The following is an 18,120-nucleotide window of genomic DNA, read 5'->3' on the forward strand; positions in this document are numbered from 1 at the left end:
CTAGCCTCATTCTATTAACCACCATAGTCCACTCATTGCTAGATGAGCTCCAGATAGAGAGATTAGTTTTAAAAAAAAAAACATGAGCAAAAACCAGACACCAACTATAGATTCACTTTCATCACTTACATTTGGGAAATGGCAACATGCTTTACAAGCTCAAACAGAACAAAATTACACACAGGGACTAAAAAAATTACTTGACACAAGCAGAACTACTAAACATGCAAAGCCATTACACAAACACAAGCCACAAATACAGCATCGAACAGCCGAACAAACCAATTTTGGGATTTGCATTAAATTGATGGCATTCATAAGAACCCCCCATAAAGCCGATAAACAGTGGTCCAAAGTTTTCTTCTTTCAAAGTTTCTAACCCCAAAATACATAACAAGATGATACCTGAGCTATAATGGCATGCACTTTAAAGGACTATCATCAACCACTCTTCACTCGCATAAAAGCAATTACTGTTATATGACTAGATCTACTGTACCAAAATAAACCCAAAAATTAAAGACATGCATCCAGTCCTAATTTTTAGCGATTTCAGATGAAGGTGGTTCGGCCTCCCCTCCGACTATGCTTGTCATATGCGATGTTGATCTTATCAACTAGATCATTCATCGTGCTGCAACAAGTGTGACATAATCAGTTTAGATATAAAAAAGGTGATGAACACAAAGTACGCAATAGAGATCTGAATACATGATCAAACAATGAACATTGACATTATTTGAGATTTTGAGTTGTGTCATGCTTGAGTACTTGACAAATTAAATGCAACCCTGCCTAATATAATCTGAGGGTGCAGTCAAGCAGAAGCAAATAAATGCATCTTCTCTTAGACAACTACAACATATTCTAAAGACCACATTTGATGTATGGTATCAAAAGATAAGAATGGATATTTAAACCTACTCATCTCATAATTGCCTTTCCCATTAGCCGTTATAATTCAATTATTACCAATTTTTACTGAGATATTCAGTAACTAAAGCATGGACAAAAACCACAACTGTTGCTCTGTTACCACATATAATCCTAGACAAGCATACCTTGAGCAATCGGTGAACATAGCCAGATAACTGATTAACAGTGTGTCATTGTATTCCTGCAAAACAGGGGAGCGAATGACTCATTGATCAGAAGAGAAATTATAAAAAAAATATAAACATGACATTTCAAAAATATATTCTTGTATAAGAACCACAAAAAAAGCTCTCACCATCAAAAAGTCATCTTGAAATTTCTCTGATTCTATTGCTGGTAATCTCCTTAAAAGACTAGACACCTGTCTTAGCAAAGAATTCTCATAAGGAATTTCACCTGTATTTAGAAAAAAGCATTATCAGATTCTTCTTTTTATAAGTGTGACTGAATACATGAAACAAAGTTTTATTCGAGTGAAATAAAGTTAACCTTCCTAAACATTGCAATCTCATTGCGCCCTCGTTTTTTACATCACTTTATGATATTATCACTAAAAAAACAAGTTACCTTTTTGCATAGCATTAAGATAGTGATGGAGCACTCTGATCCTACTATTAAGCATCTTGATTGCACTATGTATTCCCGTCAAGTGAGCAGCCACTACAGATCATAGATAGATTAATTTACAGTGTTCACACTGCTAATTTTAGAACTGAAAATAAGTTCGGATCATATTTCCTATCATGAACAAGATAATCTCAGGACTCACATTGAGTAGCAGCTGAACCTCCGTCAGATGGTTTAAGATGTGCAACATGGTCAACAGATATCCTTTCAGCTTCTACTGTCTGAAGCAATAAATGAAGATACTTAGAAAACCATTTATTCAGCTTAAACCTTTGAAAATTAAAATAACAAAGCATAAGTTTACACCAGACCTCAATAGTATAGCTGGAGCGTACAAAAATAAGCTGTGGAATCCCATCAATGACGTGCAGTTCTTGAGTTATTGTGAATTTACCGGATATGAGAGATACCAAGAGTCAGTGTCAGTTCTAGAACTAGAAGTATTAATGCACTGTTGAATATAGCATGTCAAACATCCATTATACTGGGCTTCAACAATTTAGGTTCTTGCACAAATGCAGTGAGAGGTCACACTTGTATAAACCATGATAAAGAGATAAACAAGGCAATAACTTTAACTATGAAGGCAAATAATTACTCTCTGAAACTAGCCACCACCTCTTATTGGATGGGGATATGTACACCGCCACTTTTGTTCATATACCATTTTTTCATGCTCTACACCACCTTATGTAGAACACCTTAGAGCATAAATTGGTGTGAATGGGCAAAAGTGGTGGTGTAGGTATATCTACCCTTCTTATTTGGCTTCAAATAAATCATTTCTGGCTAAGGTCTTCCTTCCTATGACTTTGATTACAGCAAAATAACTTTTCTTTTATTAATCATCACATTAACCCATAATAATGTGCCTCTTTATAGAACTTCAAATAACTAGCTATCAAGACCTTGATAATATTACCACCCAGTGTACATACCATTACTTACAAGATACAGCGTTGCTTTATGGATCCTCTAGAGCTTAAACTTATATTGCATTATTATACCATTGGAAGAAGCAAGGACTCAGTCATCCAAGGAAATTGACCTTTTCTCATAATAATACCAAAATGGCTACCCAGAAAGAACACTTTTTTTTTAGAACAGCAGAATACCCAGAAAGAACACTTGGCATTTAAAGTCATGCTTTGCACTTTTGCAGTTTGCTATCAACATGGATTCCAAGTTCATACTTGGTAATTCCTAAATCCTACATAAACCAATTAAGTTCAGGAATTCATCCTGCCTTCCTCAATGATAATCACTTGAGATTAATTAAATGTTTAATCCTAAATATCTAACTAAAATGCAAATATGATGCAATCCACTACTGTAGGTATCTTATTGGGACTTTTTATTAACATATTTATCCAATTGCATTACTACATTAACTTTTGAAGAAAAAACTGTCTCCTATGAGATATTCAATAGACGTATACCTCGTATGACCTACAAAATGTTTAGGCTTAAACATCTTTGCACCCAATTGAATGATAAAAATATGACTTTATCTTTTCAGAAATATCAGGCAAGTATTGGTCGCGGTATGATTAATACACCATAAACCAATGGCATAACAGAGTAATCTGCTCTAGAAGCTTTTGCAAAATACAAAACGCATGCTGGACATTGTAGCTAACTCTGCGTCCGATAATAAAAAAAAATATGAATATATTATATTATAAATTTATAGAAACATCAGTGTAGCATCTTTTTGAAACATCCTAATTACTTATAAGTGTCACAAATTAAAGAGAGAACAAAAGAAGAGGAAGGGTAATCAATCATCTAACGTAGTGACACTGACTCTCAAGATGTTCAAAAATATTCTTGATCAGGATATCTCTGAAAAAGCTACTTAATCCATGGAGTTGTTAGAGCTTAACACTAATCACGCATGTACATAGATATAGCCTACACCTAAAAACAACACATATACTGATATCCTGCCAACCTTTAGAATATCTAGTGAAACTATATGACAGACGTTGAAATTGAGGACACACTAAAGACATACTTAACATGGAAAACATAATTTTTAGAAAGAAGCAATAATGTTACATAATAATAATGTCCATATAAATAAACACTTAGACAACAGCATAAACACCGACAACGATAGAACGTAACACCATCAGCAGGACAAAATCCATATATAATCATATAAAAAGCATTAGTTAAAAAATATCAAATTACATACCACTCTCATAAATAGTTACTGGGAGATCCTTCTGGGCATGATTGATCAACGGGTTCATAAGAACATACACAGGGTTTTCATTGATATCCATCAACTGTCAACAATATCAATCAAATCCAACAGACGAAACATTCACCAATCCAACATAAATTATCAAAAAAAAAAAAAACACTCTGTGCAACAACACGAACTAGTATATACACATGCATCAAATACAAATGCAATACTAATTTTAGACATCTTATAACTTATACATCGTTAAACAATAAGTACTCACAGCTTTGTGTATATGCATATCGGACTCTTCAGCATCAGCCCCAGTAGAATACCATCCCAGTACATAAAAGTTGGGAAACACTTTCTTATCTGTTGCGCACACAAAAAACCAGACATTAATCAATCATATGAATTTAACATCAATATATCTTCTACACTTCTAAACTATTAAATACAGCATTTAGCCCGCCCCAATTCTAAGATTCCACTCTATCAACCACAATGTGACACATCACCCTCTCCTTCTCCCCGTCTTTCACACAACCACCAACGACCACCGGAAACTGCTAAAAACTACCTCAAAAGATCATCAACACAATCCAATTACCCAAGTATTCAAAACGCCACAAAAAAGTATTCGCTGTGCTGGACTGCCACAGCCACATTGCCCAGATACCATGCTAGTCAGAGTGTGCAACAGCCAAAGAGCGCCCGAAACTGCCGCCACGGGAACCTTGCTATGTATGTGATGTGTATAAAGTTCCATATACAAACAAGTGTATCTACAGGCATAAAAATCTATAGATACAGAAAAACCCTAACCTAATAGTACTGAACAATCAACTTAATGTAAAGTCAAAACCCTCGAATTCAATTAAATACATAGATACAAAAAACTGTATGTATAGGTTTAAAATTATGAGGAAAAAAAAAACTTACAGAGCTCTTGTTTCTTTTCAAGGAAGGCACGATCAAGAGAATTAGTGGAAGGATCATAAAGAAGTTCAAAGCTATTGAAGATCTCAACAGTACGGCCACGCTGAACGCCGATAACGCAACCGAAAACCCTAGGTGGATTAGGAGGAGCTGAAACGGCGTCGTTTGGATGATGAGCCTGTGATTTGACACGTGTGTGGTGGTCGGAGATGTTAACGATGACGAGTGGGTGAAGTTTGAAGGTCAGGCCGCTACTTGATGACGCCATTGATTGTGGCTGCTGCTGCGATTGTGAAGAGGTTGCTTCTTTGAGTGTCGCCATTGAGGGTTTTTGATTTTCGATTTTTGGGGTTCTGGTGTGTGGTGGTTTTATTTTGTAAATTTTGGGGTTTTAATCTAATTTGTTTAGTCAGCTTATATATTTAAAAAAAATTACCCGTATTAATTAATATTAATAGAGTTAATTATTAATTTTAGTTTTATGTAGATATTATGGGTGTGATCGAGCCGACACAGTGCCAACTCGTCTGGATTGAAAAACTCGAAGCTCGAAACTCAACTCGAGCTCAACCGAGTCTTTATTTTCACGCTCAAGCTTGAGCTCGCCTTTCGTGTCGACACTTTCGAGCTCGACTCGGCTCGAATCGATAAAGAATTAAATTAAGTTTCAAATGAAATTAGTTCTATAAGATCGACAATTTCAAGCTCGACTCGATTAAGTTCGGCTCGGTATGATAGTAATTATGTAAAAATATATAATATTCAAGAGTAGAATTATAAATAAGCAGGAGCTTGATTAAGCTCCCGAGCTTTTTGATTCGGCTATATTGAGGCTTGAGCTCGACTCGAATGTCTACTCGAGTAGTTCGAGCTCGAGCTCAGCTCGGCTAAGAACGAGTCACTATCGAGTAATTTGCGAGTCGATTTCGGATAGCTTGCGAACTGTATCGTTTCGTTTACACTTTTATATGTAATCGAGCCTACCTATATATTCAAGCTAAAGCTCGAGCTTGCTTTACTAATCGACACTTTTGAGTTGAGTTTCGTTCAACTCGAATCGATTCATTATTATATTAATATAAATCAAGTTAGTCATATAAGCTTCATAACATCAGCTCGAATCGACTAAGCTTGGCTTAGTAGGACAATAGTTATGTAAAAGTATATAAATGGTAAAGTTGTAAAATAGTACAAGCTCGATTACGTTCACAAGCTTTTTGAGTAGGCTATTTTGAAGCTCGAGCTCGACTCGAGAGTATGTTGGAATAGCTAGAATCAGACCGAATCGATTTTAAATAATTTGTGAGTCGATTTTAAGTAGCTCATGAACTATCTTGTCTTGTTTGGAGAGTACCTTATCACTTCTTCTCATTCTTGCTCGTCTTTTTTATTCTTTACCTCCTTATCTCAAAAGATTTTGAGAGATTATTTACTTCTTCAAGTTAATATTCACTTATCATATCTAGATATTAATGATAATGTTAGATAAATAATATTAATTATAAAAATAAAAAATAAAAATTATAATAATATAATTACTAAATAATTATAATAATAATCATAATAATACTAATAATAATAATAACTTAAAATGATTTTTTAGTCAAATATGTGATCTCAACGGAATTGAAAACTTTCCTTTGCATATGTGAAAGAAATCAAATTCCTATATTTAAGGGAATTTGATGGAATGTTTCAAATTCCAATTTCATCAAGATATCCACTCAAACATGAAAAGGAAGGAATTTAAAATTCCAATTCTAATGAATTTCATGGAATTCATTCCAACCAAACACCCCCTTAGTGGTGTCATAAGGTCCACAATTTGAATCTCACAAAAAAGGGTTTCGTAGAATATTTGGGTTTCCACCTGATTTGATGTTGGAAATATAAATTTGGTGGTACTAACTCACGATGATACTCTAGTGGGTGGTCAGCGATCCAAACTACCCGTTCAAATAAAAGTAAGACCATTGAACAACTTTAATCTTAATTAAACAGTTACGTAACAACTAGCGCACCCGTCCCGCCAAATGATACCACGAAGGGCAATGACTATATATGAGCAACCTAAATTGGTTAATTGTTACGTGTTAAATCCCTTTTGTCCATGGGTAAATGATTTGAAGTTTAGACTAATCAAGACAAACACCAAAAAGTGCACTGCAATAGGGAAACAAAATGGAAGTTTCTTGTGTATAGCAAGAAACGATACCAATGAAAAGGTTGGAATGAGATTGATGTGATCTTTTTGGGGTTTTAGAGGATGACTACATGGGTCGGGGCTTTTTTTCCGACCTTTTCTTTTCTTTTTATATACACCTATAAAGGTACAATAATTCATGCTTAGTATACAATCTTTTATTACACGCACAAGACGTATATAAAAAAACGAAGATGGGAATATATACCCGCCATGAATCATTGTAGATTAACAACAATGTTCTGTTATTATAATAAACTAAATAAATATTCACACGATGCGACGATAATGGTTTGTGGTTGACAACGAGTAGTGTCGATTTTTTGATGTAAAATGATTATTGTAATTATTCTAAAAGTTAAGGGGTGTATGTTTAATTTAATTTTATTAGGGGTGTTATAAGGAATTCAATGTTTAGTTGTTAGGTTAAGCAAAGATACAAAGGACGAATAGGTTCATTAACTATTTTGTAGACGAAAATTGAAGGGGTCATTTACTTTATACTAGACGTATGTTTGTGCTATGTGGTGTCTTCGATTATGAGACGTCGGTGATAGCGGTAGCAGTAAGGTTATTAATGTATAAGTAACTAACATAAAAAGGGTTGTGTAGTTATTCTATGGGTTATAGGATGTACGTTGTAGATAATTTCACTAAAAGTGTTATAGGTATATTAGGTGAATATATAAAATTAGTGAAAAAAAGGAAAGGGGCACTTTGTGGTTATAAACTCTTTAGTAAAAAAGAAAGAAAGAAGAGTTAATGCTTTATAATGTAGTATACTTTTCAATTTTAATAGGGGTTTTGCCTCATGTTTTCCTCGGCAAGCATTTGACATAAACATTCATAAACTTGTATGTAATGACTGAGCGACACCGCTCGATTCTACTGAGTCGATGTCAGTTTTCACAAGTAAATCTTTATAAATACATATGATGAGTGTGTTTAGCAAAAGTAGTTGTAGCTGTAAGTTATAACTTTTAAGCGAAGCTGATAACTACACTTTTAATTTTTTAAATGTGTTTGATATGGTAGATGTAACTGCAACATCAAGGGGTATTTTGTGTAATTTTTTAAAAATAAAAGTTTCATCCAAACTAAAAACTCTTGAAATGATACTTCAAATAGCGTTACATTTTATAGTTTTTTCTTTCAAATAAAAGCTAAAACTAATTATTTAAGGCAATATAAACTTATTGCTCAAAATTAAAAAGCTAAAGCTTTAAAAAACTCTTATCAAAGATAAATATGCCTGATATACGAAATAGTTGAATCAACAAAGTAAAGATGAAAAAGAAAAAAAAATACATGAATCTATACTCCTTTAATAAGCAAACTACCTCACCCTTCTTTTAACACCTCTACCTTTAAAATGTCTTTTATGCCCTCCTAATTTACACTACCCTATTTTTTCTCCATCACGCTTATTACACACACATACGTTCATCCGATTTTCGATTTTCTCTCCCTCCCCCCTTCTCTGATTTTCTCCCCCTATAAACACCATCCACCACTGCCCCAAATACCACCATCCACCGCCGCAATCCACCTTCTATGTACGCTATCCCCCCATATAAACCACCATCCACCGCCCTAAAAACCACCATCCACCGCCGCCGGCTTATTTTTTTTTTCTTTTTTCATCGTCGCCGCCCCACAAACCACCATCAAACCACTGGCGTTTTTTTCTTATTCCCTGCTGTATCGCGCGGGTACAACACTAGTTTGATTTAATTAGTATACTTCTAAAATCTTTGTAAACTTATAATTACGCCGTACCAACATGCAAGACTCTGTTTGAATGTAAATAGTTGGAGTTTTTTACAAGATCAATGCGTAGTTGCGTATTTGGAAATTGGATCATAATAGTTTTTCATCTTATACCCACTTTTTTTTAAAGGTGAATTTTACTTAGAACTCCATTTCATGATTTGACAACGGAAAATCTAACATACGTTATTTAAACGGGTCTGCACTAGATAGCTCACTCGAAATAGAAATGTCTATTTCCATCTTATACCCACTAAATATATTAAAACTTGTTATATAAATAGATATCTAGAACTTAGATAAAATTCAATATTACATTATTAAATTTTAATAAGCTGTTACATATTTTCAAGATAAAATAAAAAACAGTTTTTGATACATTGAGTTTAGATTAAATTTGAAAACTTGTATGATTTCTTTTTATATACATATCTAGGAAAAATCCAATTATAATTAAGTAAGAATTTACGTTTATACTAGATTCAATAAAGTGTTTAGATTTTTTAGGATGAAAAGTTAGATTTGGGTAAACTTAACTTCTTAACTACATTTAGTCCCTTGATAAAATGAAAAATCTAAGCAACTCATTGTTTAAATGAGTTTTGGAATAAATGTCTTTATAACAATAAAATAATATATTTTTATTATTAATATTGAGATCATATAACATAATCTAATATTGGATTAATGACTTGTAAATCAAACATATACTACCATTTTTTTTCCTGCATTTATGTTAAAATTACGTACCAATTCTTTTTGTTCTCTTCTTGTAATAAGAAGACATACAAGTGAAGTTAAAGTCTTTTGGTGTTATGTGATTACGTATCTTATTCAATTAATTCATAAATTCAGTGCGTGACAATAATGTAAACCAACAAAATAAAAAACCAGCTGCAATGAGGTGACCTTGAGGTGATGTTGTATAATCAATTAATTCATTAACTCCGTCACCTTTATTCTATTCGATTCATAACCAAATCTATTTTTTCAGTTTTTTTCAAATAAAGCTAGCTCAACTAGCAGATCTAATCTTGGTTTTCTCACAGGTTTTGGATTTAACTCTTAGGAGTAACAAGTTTGTAGATTTTTTTTTCCTTTTGAAACACATGTAACGGCTTATAGTCTACATCTCGTAGTTTAAAATATGTGCAGGACTTATGAAAAAAATTAAAGGTCATAATGATTAATGACATATTTGAAATAATTCATTTAATAAGTGGCAAAGATGGATTTTTACATGTGTATTAAGGGATAACTAAGTAATTAATTAATTAAAGCAATGAAAAAAAGAAATGCATATAAATTTTCTATACGTGATGGGAGTTAGAAAAACAGTTACCAAATGGTTCGTTAATTTCGAATTATTAGGAAGGGGAAAAATTAAATGGATGATATAGGATGCAGTCTGCTTAAAAAAAAGATGCACGCTTGAAAAAGAAACGAAAAATGGATGCGCCTCTGCCTACAATGGATGCACTTTTGTATAAAAACTAAGTGGATGCGCTAATTTTTTAATGCATCTAATTAATCTAAAAAAGTGTATCTTTTAACTTTTTTTTTTAAAAAAAACTATTACATTATCATTCATCAATATAAATAATCCAACAGAGAAATGAAACATCGGATAAACATCAAGTAAGATAGAATATGCATCCACTAAAACAAATTATTAATTAAAGAATATGATTAAAACTATTAGAAAAACCAAGTTTCTATCTTTTCCTCCGGTTCGTATACATGATTTTAATTTTTAAAAAAAAAAACATAATCATCCAAAAGAATTTATTCAATTAACAGTTTGTAAATTTTGATGCAACGTAAATTAAAATGTAAAAAAAGTAAATCAACTATAACTGTTTGAAAAGAAAAAGGAGATTAATTGTAGAAAAAATTTAAATTAATTGTATTTTGTAATTGTCTTAATTATCCTTTTTAATATATGATGTTTTGGCTCCTATTGAATCTTACATGTTGTTAGTTTAATTTTGTTCTTATTGGATGACCACCCTTCTAGAGGTACCCTTCAGATCGAGATATAGTTCTTTTGAACCTTTGATTTCTACCGAATATATTGAAGAATCCAATGGTATATACAGTATATAATTTATATATCAGTTTATTATATGTATTTGTTGTTTGATTAATTTGTTTCGACAACATATATGGTTGACTCTAGGAAGTTAATTAGTCATCTCTGTTCTAATTGTCGTTTCAGTTGAAAGGAAGAAACATCAGTCAAGGGTGTTATCATAGATCAGGTAATCATTATTATTATTGGATGACAAAATATTCATTTAATTCGATAATTTATTTTATTAAATTAAATACTGGTAAGATTTCTAGATAAGTCATAAACTCATACAATACAAGACTCAAACAATTTCTCTTTCACAAATTAAAAATGCGAAGTAACAAATGTCAAATTGTATTTTTACAATGCGATGAAAATCGTCCCCCACTAAGGAATAATGTAGATCTAACATCCAAAACGACTCATACAATTGCATGTTCAACGAACAAAGAGAAGAAGTGGTTGACTCCTTGAGCATTTTTACATACACATTTCATTAGCATCTCTTGAAGTAAATGGATCCATTATATATATAGTTCACTTTTAATGTATCAGGCCGGTGTTAAAATTTTGTACGACTTAATTCATTGTATAATTAATCAGCTAGTCTAGTTATGAATTCGTTAACGACCATGCACGTGTTAATTAAGTAAGATATATAGATCTACTGTAATCTTTTTATCTATAGATAAGTTAGAATAACATCCTGCTAATTAATTTCTAACTTGTGTTTGTTGTTAATTTTAATTAAGCCATTTTCTTAAAAGTGTTCAAGTAATTAAACCGGACCAACTAACAGTATATATTGCCACATCATTATAGTGTTTAATTAATCAATCAAAGTGATCGATCGATCTCGAGAGTGAGAATATATTAATTAATTGTGTGATCTGGCCGGTGAATTGAAAAGAGAATAATCGGTAGCTCACTGTGTTGCTAGAAAAGACTTGTGTGGGAAATGAGATAAATGGAGATCAATATATAGAATAATATATGGGTAAAAAATCCTCTAAAACTTTTCACTTTGAAAGGTCCGGACTAGCTAGCTACTCAAAGAGAATGATTGCAGCAGGGATATATACAGGATTCATACAAACACATGCATTCATTTATTACTTAACTCGATCTATACACATTTGACATTAATTTGTCATGTCATATTATAGATCGATTTAAGCTCTTCCATTTTCTTTTTCAACTAAATTGCGAACATCCCAAAATGCTCTTCTTTTTTATTAATTATTTTAAAGATTTTCACCTAAAATATATGTAATATATATATGAAATACCTGTAATACTTTTAACGAACTTAATTTACAACATATACCCTTAACTCTTAAATAAGTACACTATTTCCCGTTACATTAATTCTTTTAAATTAATAAGCACACCACTCACGACGCCACCTCCACTGCCACTACCTCCGTTGGCGCCACCTGTCACCGTCATCACCGCCACATCATGCGGCCATATGGCTAGTATATATCCATATATACATACATGATACATGAATATATAGACAATGAAAACTGTCTAAGTAAATATAACATATATGCATTATGGATTCATCTGAAGGGCAAAAGGCAGAAGTTGAAAAACATATCTCTGGTTTGCATGGCCATGATCAAGCAGATTAAGTATATATCCATGGATGAATGGATAGATCGAGATAGACAAAATTGAGACACATGGGTATGTGTAAGTAGTAGCTAGGCATGTGCATCGTGACAGGGCCTTGCGTGCGGGATCTTACATTTGCTAGTAAACCATCTTATCCTTTGTCAGCAACTTACTATACCCCCCCTACAATCAATCATACCTCCTTATACACACATATATACATGTGTATAAATGAGTAAGTATGAGAGTTAATTATATATATAATGTCATTCTTTATGTGAGAAGCTAGCTAGCTAGGCATTAATTCTTTCAGTTTCAGGGAAATAACTAATAAAACTGAAAATCTTGTAATTTAGTGCTAGACTCAACATCAATATTTCATCATCCACCTCATATGTCATAATCAAGATATTAATCATCATAAAAATATACAAAACTATCACATCATCATATATATATATGACAATGACAATTAATATAGAATCAACAAAATGATCAAAATGCATTTATGTTTTGATGAAAATGCATGAAGCTCAAATTAGAAACACAGATCATGAGGACACATGAAATAGGATGATAATGATTTTGAACAGCATATATGATTCGATATCATGTCCAAATTATACTAGCTAGCTAGTAAGGTCATGTACTACTTGTTACAAAAGAAATGTTCTTTCAATTCACATGCATGTAATATATAACATCTTTAATTATTTAAGCTATATATATATATATATATATATATATATATTTGTGAATTAATATACCAATATATAATATCAGTTTTAGTTCATGAGTTTTTGTTTTCATAATTCCGAAGAAACATATATATATATATATATATATATATATAGAGCTTATTAATTATTACGATCGAGTAATTATTGTTTTTGTCAAGTTATATTATGTAAGTACGTAGTATATTTTATCAATAAAAAATATAGAGAGAGATTACTTTAATTACGCGAGACACAAGAGAGATCCCTTGGCGAAGTATCATAGGAAGAAAGGGACAATGGGGAGCAAAGCAAAGACGCCCCAATTTTCATAGTCTTGTTTAGCAGACAAGAGGCATAATTTAGGCTATCGACAACCCAACATTCAATTATTATAAATTCATGTCTAAACCTACTTATATATATATATAAATTGTTTCACTACATATAATTTTATTCCATCTCTTATACTCGTATTATTATAATATATATGTGCCTGCACGAACTAATTTTATAGTAGTACGTAATTTTAAAAGGAAGCGCACACACATATTAATTGGCTATAATTAATACTCGTAAAATAAATCACACACTGATTTATATATTGTTCAATTAAAATTTTAATTATAATTAAATTAAACAAATTATAACTAACAAATTTAATTAATATTGTCAATTACAGTATATTGTTATTAAAGTTTTTAAATCATCAATCCTAAAATGTATAGCTAACACATGTAAGAATGACTTCGTGACATGTCATAATGCAAAAGTCTTCAAAAGTCAAAACCATTTGATATGTCATCAAAAGTCAAAAACAACTTTAATAAACCCCATAATTCAAATTTCATATATCTTGATATATCTCCGATATTGTTTTGGAAAGAATCATAATGCACCTAATTGATCACCATTATATTTGACGCTACATTTCTTACTATACAATCAAAGTGAAAACACCTAAATATTCTGGGACACACGTGTTTTTATATGGGAAATATAGAAGTCCCTTGAACAATATATATATTGGGTTGAAGAGTATATATACAAATCTCAAATATAACTTAAACTTTAATGGTTATTAAGGAGTACTAAAAAGAAAGCTAGAACCGTAGTCCAACCCTTATATATACGAGGGCTAGAATTTTTTTCTAAAGGGTGATTTAAGTGAAGAACTAATTAAGAGTCGTTAAACGACAAAACAAAATTACCTTTTGATTTAAAAGTCAAATTGACTTAACAACGTACGGCATTATTTTATTTTGACTTTTATAAATCTTAAGGTTAAAAAAAAAAGGAGAAAATGCAACTCACCAGTCACACCAGTTCACCGCCGTAAACTTGCACATTTTAACAACGTTTTACCTGTTTTTTGTTTTAAATTAATTAGTGGCTAATCAAATTGATAAATGACTCCTATATTATTGTTGTGAAAATAGTGTGACTTATTAATTGTGAAAAAAATAATTATCAAACGGGTTATCGATCTGTTTTGACCTACTAAAAAACCACACCAAGTTACTCTTTACGTAATTGTGCACCCTACTTCGATGCTTTACAAGTTTACATATATAAATACTAGACGGATGCCCGTGTGATGCGGCAGTAATGGTGGTACCGACGAAGGTGTGGCGACGGCAACAACAATGGTGGCGTGGTGGTGAATGTAATTAATTGATATAAGAGGGGTTAATATGGTTCTTTAAGGGTTGAGGAATCTATGTTTTAATTTATTTCATTAAAGATATAGATAAATAGGAAAAAATATCTAAATTAATGAATGAAAAATATGGATGTTTTAAAATCTTAATTACATAAAGGGAAGGGGGTAGTTTAATTTATACAAGTAAAATAATATAGAAAGTCAAATAATGAATACTCTACGTAACCTTTTTAAGCTGTTAGAATATGAGAATATATCTAAATAAATTTTTAGACAACTAGCTAGATATAAGACATATGTCATAATTAACGAAGAAGGCAATATCTTAATTAGGTAAAAACAAATTAATTGCACAATAGCTAGGTTCTACTAATTAGTATTTACAGGACATCCACTACGTACTCTAGATATTCCACAACCTCAAATATCATCAAAAGGAAATCATATTTCTACTACTTTTAGTTATTTACAACAAAACCTGCATCAAGCAATTGTATTCTGTGTATAAAAAATTGTATATTTATTGTAGATGGCTAATTTTTGTTGTAAAAATATCACTCCCCATCATCAAAGGGTGCGTTAAATAAGTACAAGTAAAAACTACTAAACAAAGTAGTTGGAAAGATCGAAACATGAATATGCATGTACACACATACACACATATTATGTATCTACATATATAACCGTGTGAGGATTAATTAGCAGTAGTTGTCGGACAAACTAACTTAATTATATAACGAAAGTCATTAACACACGCACGCAGGCCGGTGTACGTAATATATACCATATTATTATTATTATATAGAGTATAGTAGTGCATCTATATGAGTTAGGGTGTCCTATATATATGTGAATCACTTGAGGGTTGTCTATACTTTAACGTACGTACGTTCGTCTTGATAATTTTGACATCCCTATCGTAAACCCACCCGGGCCTACACATTTTATATATAGTTGATATATCTTCCTATATATCGCAAACAAAAGATCACATTAGAGATTAAATTAAGTTAAACAACAACAACAACATGACTCAATCCTTGAGCGGGGTGTGAGAGACATAAATTGAGACAGTCTTACCTCTACCCAAAGATATAGAGGCTACTCTCATAAAGAAGATTAAATTAAGTTCCATATATATGTCAATAGAACTAATTGAACAAGCTAAACGAACTCACTAAAACCCTAATAAGTACAAAAAACTTAATATTATACGAGTAATTAGCTAGATATATAGGTATCTCATCCATCAACTTAATACAACTTAAGCGTCCAAAAAAAATCTTAATACAAACAATATTCCCTAGCTAATTATCTACTCCACAATGGGCACTATCATATCAACCAATTAATTACAAGTAAGTGCATTCCTCATAAGCTATTTGTTGGCAAAGGTAATTAATTATAAAGCAGTGGATTAGGTTTACTTAACCTTCAATTCCAATTATATATTATATGTGCGTCATGTTTCTATATATACTCACTACTACTCATATACTTGTATATCATAAACATAGACATATATGAATACAAGTAAGAGAATTGGAAAGATGATTTCAAGTTTGTCAAGTTCCAAAGAGACATGTTTGTGTTTCATGCAAACAACATTTGTTAACAACTACAGTAAGATTAATCACCACCATGTTGCATTCTCATTATCCTATACATATACATATATAGCTAGGGTTTAGCTAGGGTGGGATGTTTAGGGTTTCCTCATGTATATATACACATGTAAAACTAATTATATATGCACTATGTGTAAGAATCTATCTATCTCATATATCTATATATGTAATGAAGTATGTAACATGTATGTATCATAGCTAGCTATAGCAAGTATGTAACTTGTAAGAAATGTAGTATTTATTATTTATTAAAAATGATGAAAGATGTATATATATATATATATATGGAGTACGTAGCTAATTAATTAATGCCAAGAAGAAACAGAGAAAAGGGGTTGATTCTGCCAACCCAAAAAGAAAGAATCATTTACAACATCAAGATTATAACCTTCAGATGGGTAATGAAGTCTCAACAGCAACTTAGCTTGTGAAAGAGCAAAAGGGCTTAAAGCCACATTCCGAAAACCAGCAATTCTCATCATCATCTCCCATGACAAAAACCTCTCATGCCTTTCTCTTCTCTTCTCTCCTTCAGCTACAGCAACTATATCTCCAATTTCTCTCCCAAACCATACTTGCTCAACCTCCATCCTTTGCCTACTATTCGGTGGAAGTGTCGCTTCAAGCGAGTCGAAAACCGCGGTGTAGTAGTGCAAAGCCTCTTCAAATCTTGAGAGAAATAATGGGTGGTTATGGTTTGCTTCGTTTTCAGCTAAAGTTACAACTTTAGGGTTCATAGATTTGATTTTTCTCAACAACAAACAAAGCTTGTCTCGGTCGATTAACAAACGATGTAAATAAAGAACACAATTCACAGCCAAGATTTCATTAGGAAGTAGTAAGACAGCAGACAGATGGTTTATGACGTCATCCACTGTTTGAGTGCTAGAAATACTTTGTGGGAGCAAAAGTGGAAAGAACCGGAATCGAAGACCAAGTGAGTGAGCAAATTTAGAAAGCCGGTCACCGGTTTTCCGTAGGATATCGAGGTTGGTTCCGGTGGCTGTGATTCGGAGAGTCGGTAACGGGTCATGTCGGTCGGCTATGGCTTGCATTAAAGGTGGCCATTGGACACCGTGCATGATGTCGAAATCTAGTATATGTATATCATAAGGCGGATGCTGTTGAAGATGGTTAGATTGATCAATGGCTTCCAAGATTGCTTGATTAGCAGTGAGATGACTAAATCTAATGAAAGGTGTGATTTGGTTAAGTGATAAATATGATGATTGTATGATTGCATCATCATTATCCATATTGTTGTTGTAATTAGCAGTAGGAGTAGAATAGTTTGTGGTCGAAGAATTTGTGGGGATGGTATGAAGGCGTAGGGTTAGGGCTTTGGTGAAAGAATGGATTAGTCTTTCGGAAGAGTCACCAATAGGTGAAGATTTGGCTGAAAGGATGGTGGTAAGATGGTTGGCTGTGCTGAAATCACACCTAGAAATGGAGTGAGCACATGTTAAAAGGAGTTGCTTTAAGTAAATTGATGGTGGTGTGTAGTTTGTCAACTTGGTCATCATCTCAACTTGTTGTTGGATCTGATGGTGGTGGTGGTGGTGATGGGTGGTGATTAGTGGCGGTGGTGGCGGATCTGGTTCATGTAAAGGGACTATTTCTTCTTGAGGATGAGGATGTGAACAAGAAGAAGAGCCCAACATTTAAAGATACCTTTTTTTTCTTTTTGGTGGTGGTTTTGGGGTGGAATCTTGAAAGTGGTATACTATGTTAAGACTTTTTTTAAACTATT

The 18,120-nt window shown here is 32.4% G+C and overlaps 2 protein-coding genes across 2 annotated transcripts; both read right to left on the reverse strand.

Annotated features, from left to right (window-relative positions):
- Positions 1-267: 267 nt before the first annotated feature.
- On the reverse strand, positions 268-5,066 carry LOC122599630 (COP9 signalosome complex subunit 6a-like). The gene is made up of 9 exons (XM_043772167.1): positions 4,700-5,066; positions 4,041-4,129; positions 3,764-3,857; positions 1,875-1,936; positions 1,706-1,784; positions 1,504-1,596; positions 1,232-1,332; positions 1,062-1,117; positions 268-634 (listed from the first exon to the last, which is right to left on the reverse strand). Exons 1-9 carry the CDS (start codon positions 5,016-5,018, stop codon positions 553-555), a joined length of 975 nt encoding a protein of 324 aa, XP_043628102.1. The 5' UTR covers positions 5,019-5,066; the 3' UTR covers positions 268-552.
- Positions 5,067-16,675: 11,609 nt separating this feature from the next.
- LOC122601630 (scarecrow-like protein 18) lies at positions 16,676-17,890 on the reverse strand. The gene has a single exon (XM_043774377.1). The coding sequence runs from the start codon at positions 17,888-17,890 to the stop codon at positions 16,676-16,678; it is 1,215 nt and encodes a 404-aa protein (XP_043630312.1).
- Between the last annotated feature and the right edge of the window lie 230 nt (positions 17,891-18,120).

The sequence above is a fragment of the Erigeron canadensis genome, chromosome 5, assembly GCF_010389155.1.
Source record: "Erigeron canadensis isolate Cc75 chromosome 5, C_canadensis_v1, whole genome shotgun sequence".
In the NCBI taxonomy this organism is placed as follows: Eukaryota; Viridiplantae; Streptophyta; class Magnoliopsida; order Asterales; family Asteraceae; genus Erigeron; species Erigeron canadensis.

Bases quoted from the DNA above. Each gene is read 5' to 3' on its own strand.
- LOC122599630 (XM_043772167.1), bottom strand. From the start codon at position 5,018: ATGGCGACACTCAAAGAAGCAACCTCTTCACAATCGCAGCAGCAGCCA. The intron at 4,130-4,699 runs GTAAGTTTTTTT...TGTGCGCAACAG, and splicing joins TGAAAAGAAACAAGAGCTCT to ATAAGAAAGTGTTTCCCAAC. The intron at 1,118-1,231 runs GTGAGAGCTTTT...CCTGTTTTGCAG, and splicing joins TTCAAGATGACTTTTTGATG to GAATACAATGACACACTGTT.
- LOC122601630 (XM_043774377.1), bottom strand. From the start codon at position 17,890: ATGACCAAGTTGACAAACTACACACCACCATCAATTTACTTAAAGCAA.